Source organism: Mycetomoellerius zeteki, unplaced genomic scaffold (assembly GCF_001594055.1).
Source record: "Mycetomoellerius zeteki isolate Tzet28-1 unplaced genomic scaffold, Tzet1.0 scaffold62, whole genome shotgun sequence".
Taxonomy (NCBI): Eukaryota; Metazoa; Arthropoda; class Insecta; order Hymenoptera; family Formicidae; genus Mycetomoellerius; species Mycetomoellerius zeteki.
The window spans coordinates 184140-185031 of NW_017257632.1; the positions used below are offsets into that span (position 1 = coordinate 184140).

At 35.0% G+C, this 892-nt stretch overlaps 1 protein-coding gene across 1 annotated transcript in view; it reads right to left on the reverse strand.

Annotated features, from left to right (window-relative positions):
• Positions 1-381: 381 nt before the first annotated feature.
• The window catches only part of Ctr9 (RNA polymerase-associated protein Ctr9), a 7086-nt gene continuing 6575 nt past the window's right edge, over positions 382-892 (reverse strand). Inside the window, 3 exon segments of the mRNA XM_018457369.1 lie at positions 382-611; positions 700-752; positions 755-892. The exon segment at positions 755-892 is cut by the window's right edge and continues 43 nt beyond it. Coding sequence (XP_018312871.1) covers positions 551-611; positions 700-752; positions 755-892 — 252 coding nt within the window. The 3' untranslated portion in view covers positions 382-550.

The following is an 892-nucleotide window of genomic DNA, read 5'->3' on the forward strand; positions in this document are numbered from 1 at the left end:
TCATATATTGTTATCACCGCAGTGCTATAATATACTATATACGATAATACACAAAGTTATTTTGCCTTACTTACCATTATTATTAATAGGGAAAATAAAATAACAAGTATTTTTTAAGGTAAAGAAAATCAGAGGAAAAAATCGATAATGCATGTAAGAAATTGCGCGAAGCCGCAGTTAACTTTGAAGTATTTGGTCTTTCAATATTTATTTTTATATTTTTATTAATAATATATTCTATAAAGTGTGTGTGTGTGTGTGTGTGTATGTGCGCGCGCGCGCGTGTGCGTGTGCGTGTAACGAAATGTGACAGATAGTTGTTCAAAATAATATATTAAATTAAAAAATGGATGAAAATTTAAAAGATAATTGCACAATAAAATTACAAAAGAAATAAATCCAGCGGAGAGTGGAGATGATAAACATTTATTTTCCGTTTGTATTAAAAGAACTTTGTAAAGGGATCTTCACACAAATTATGTATGTTATTTAAGTGTAATCTTTTTTTTTTCACTGTATAGACCATATTACAATTGTAAGAACGGCCGATTTATTCACTATCACTACCGCCGCTTCCCGATACTGATTTTCTAGACACCGGAGATGCAGAACTGTGAAAAAAAGTAGCACGTGTAATGTAATATATGGAAAAAAATTTTCATTTATTTGTAATTGTAGTATGTAAAAAAATAAACTTACCGTGCCGATCCGCTCGGACTCCTGCTTCGAGAACCGCTCTTCGATCTAGAGCGAAGCGCGACCGCGATCTGCTACCGCTCCTCGATCTTGATTTAGACCTCGAAACAGATTTCGATTTAGACCGCGATCGACTCTTGCTTCTTGACTGGCGTTCCTCCGAGCCTGAACGCGAACCACTTTTGGATCTTGACGG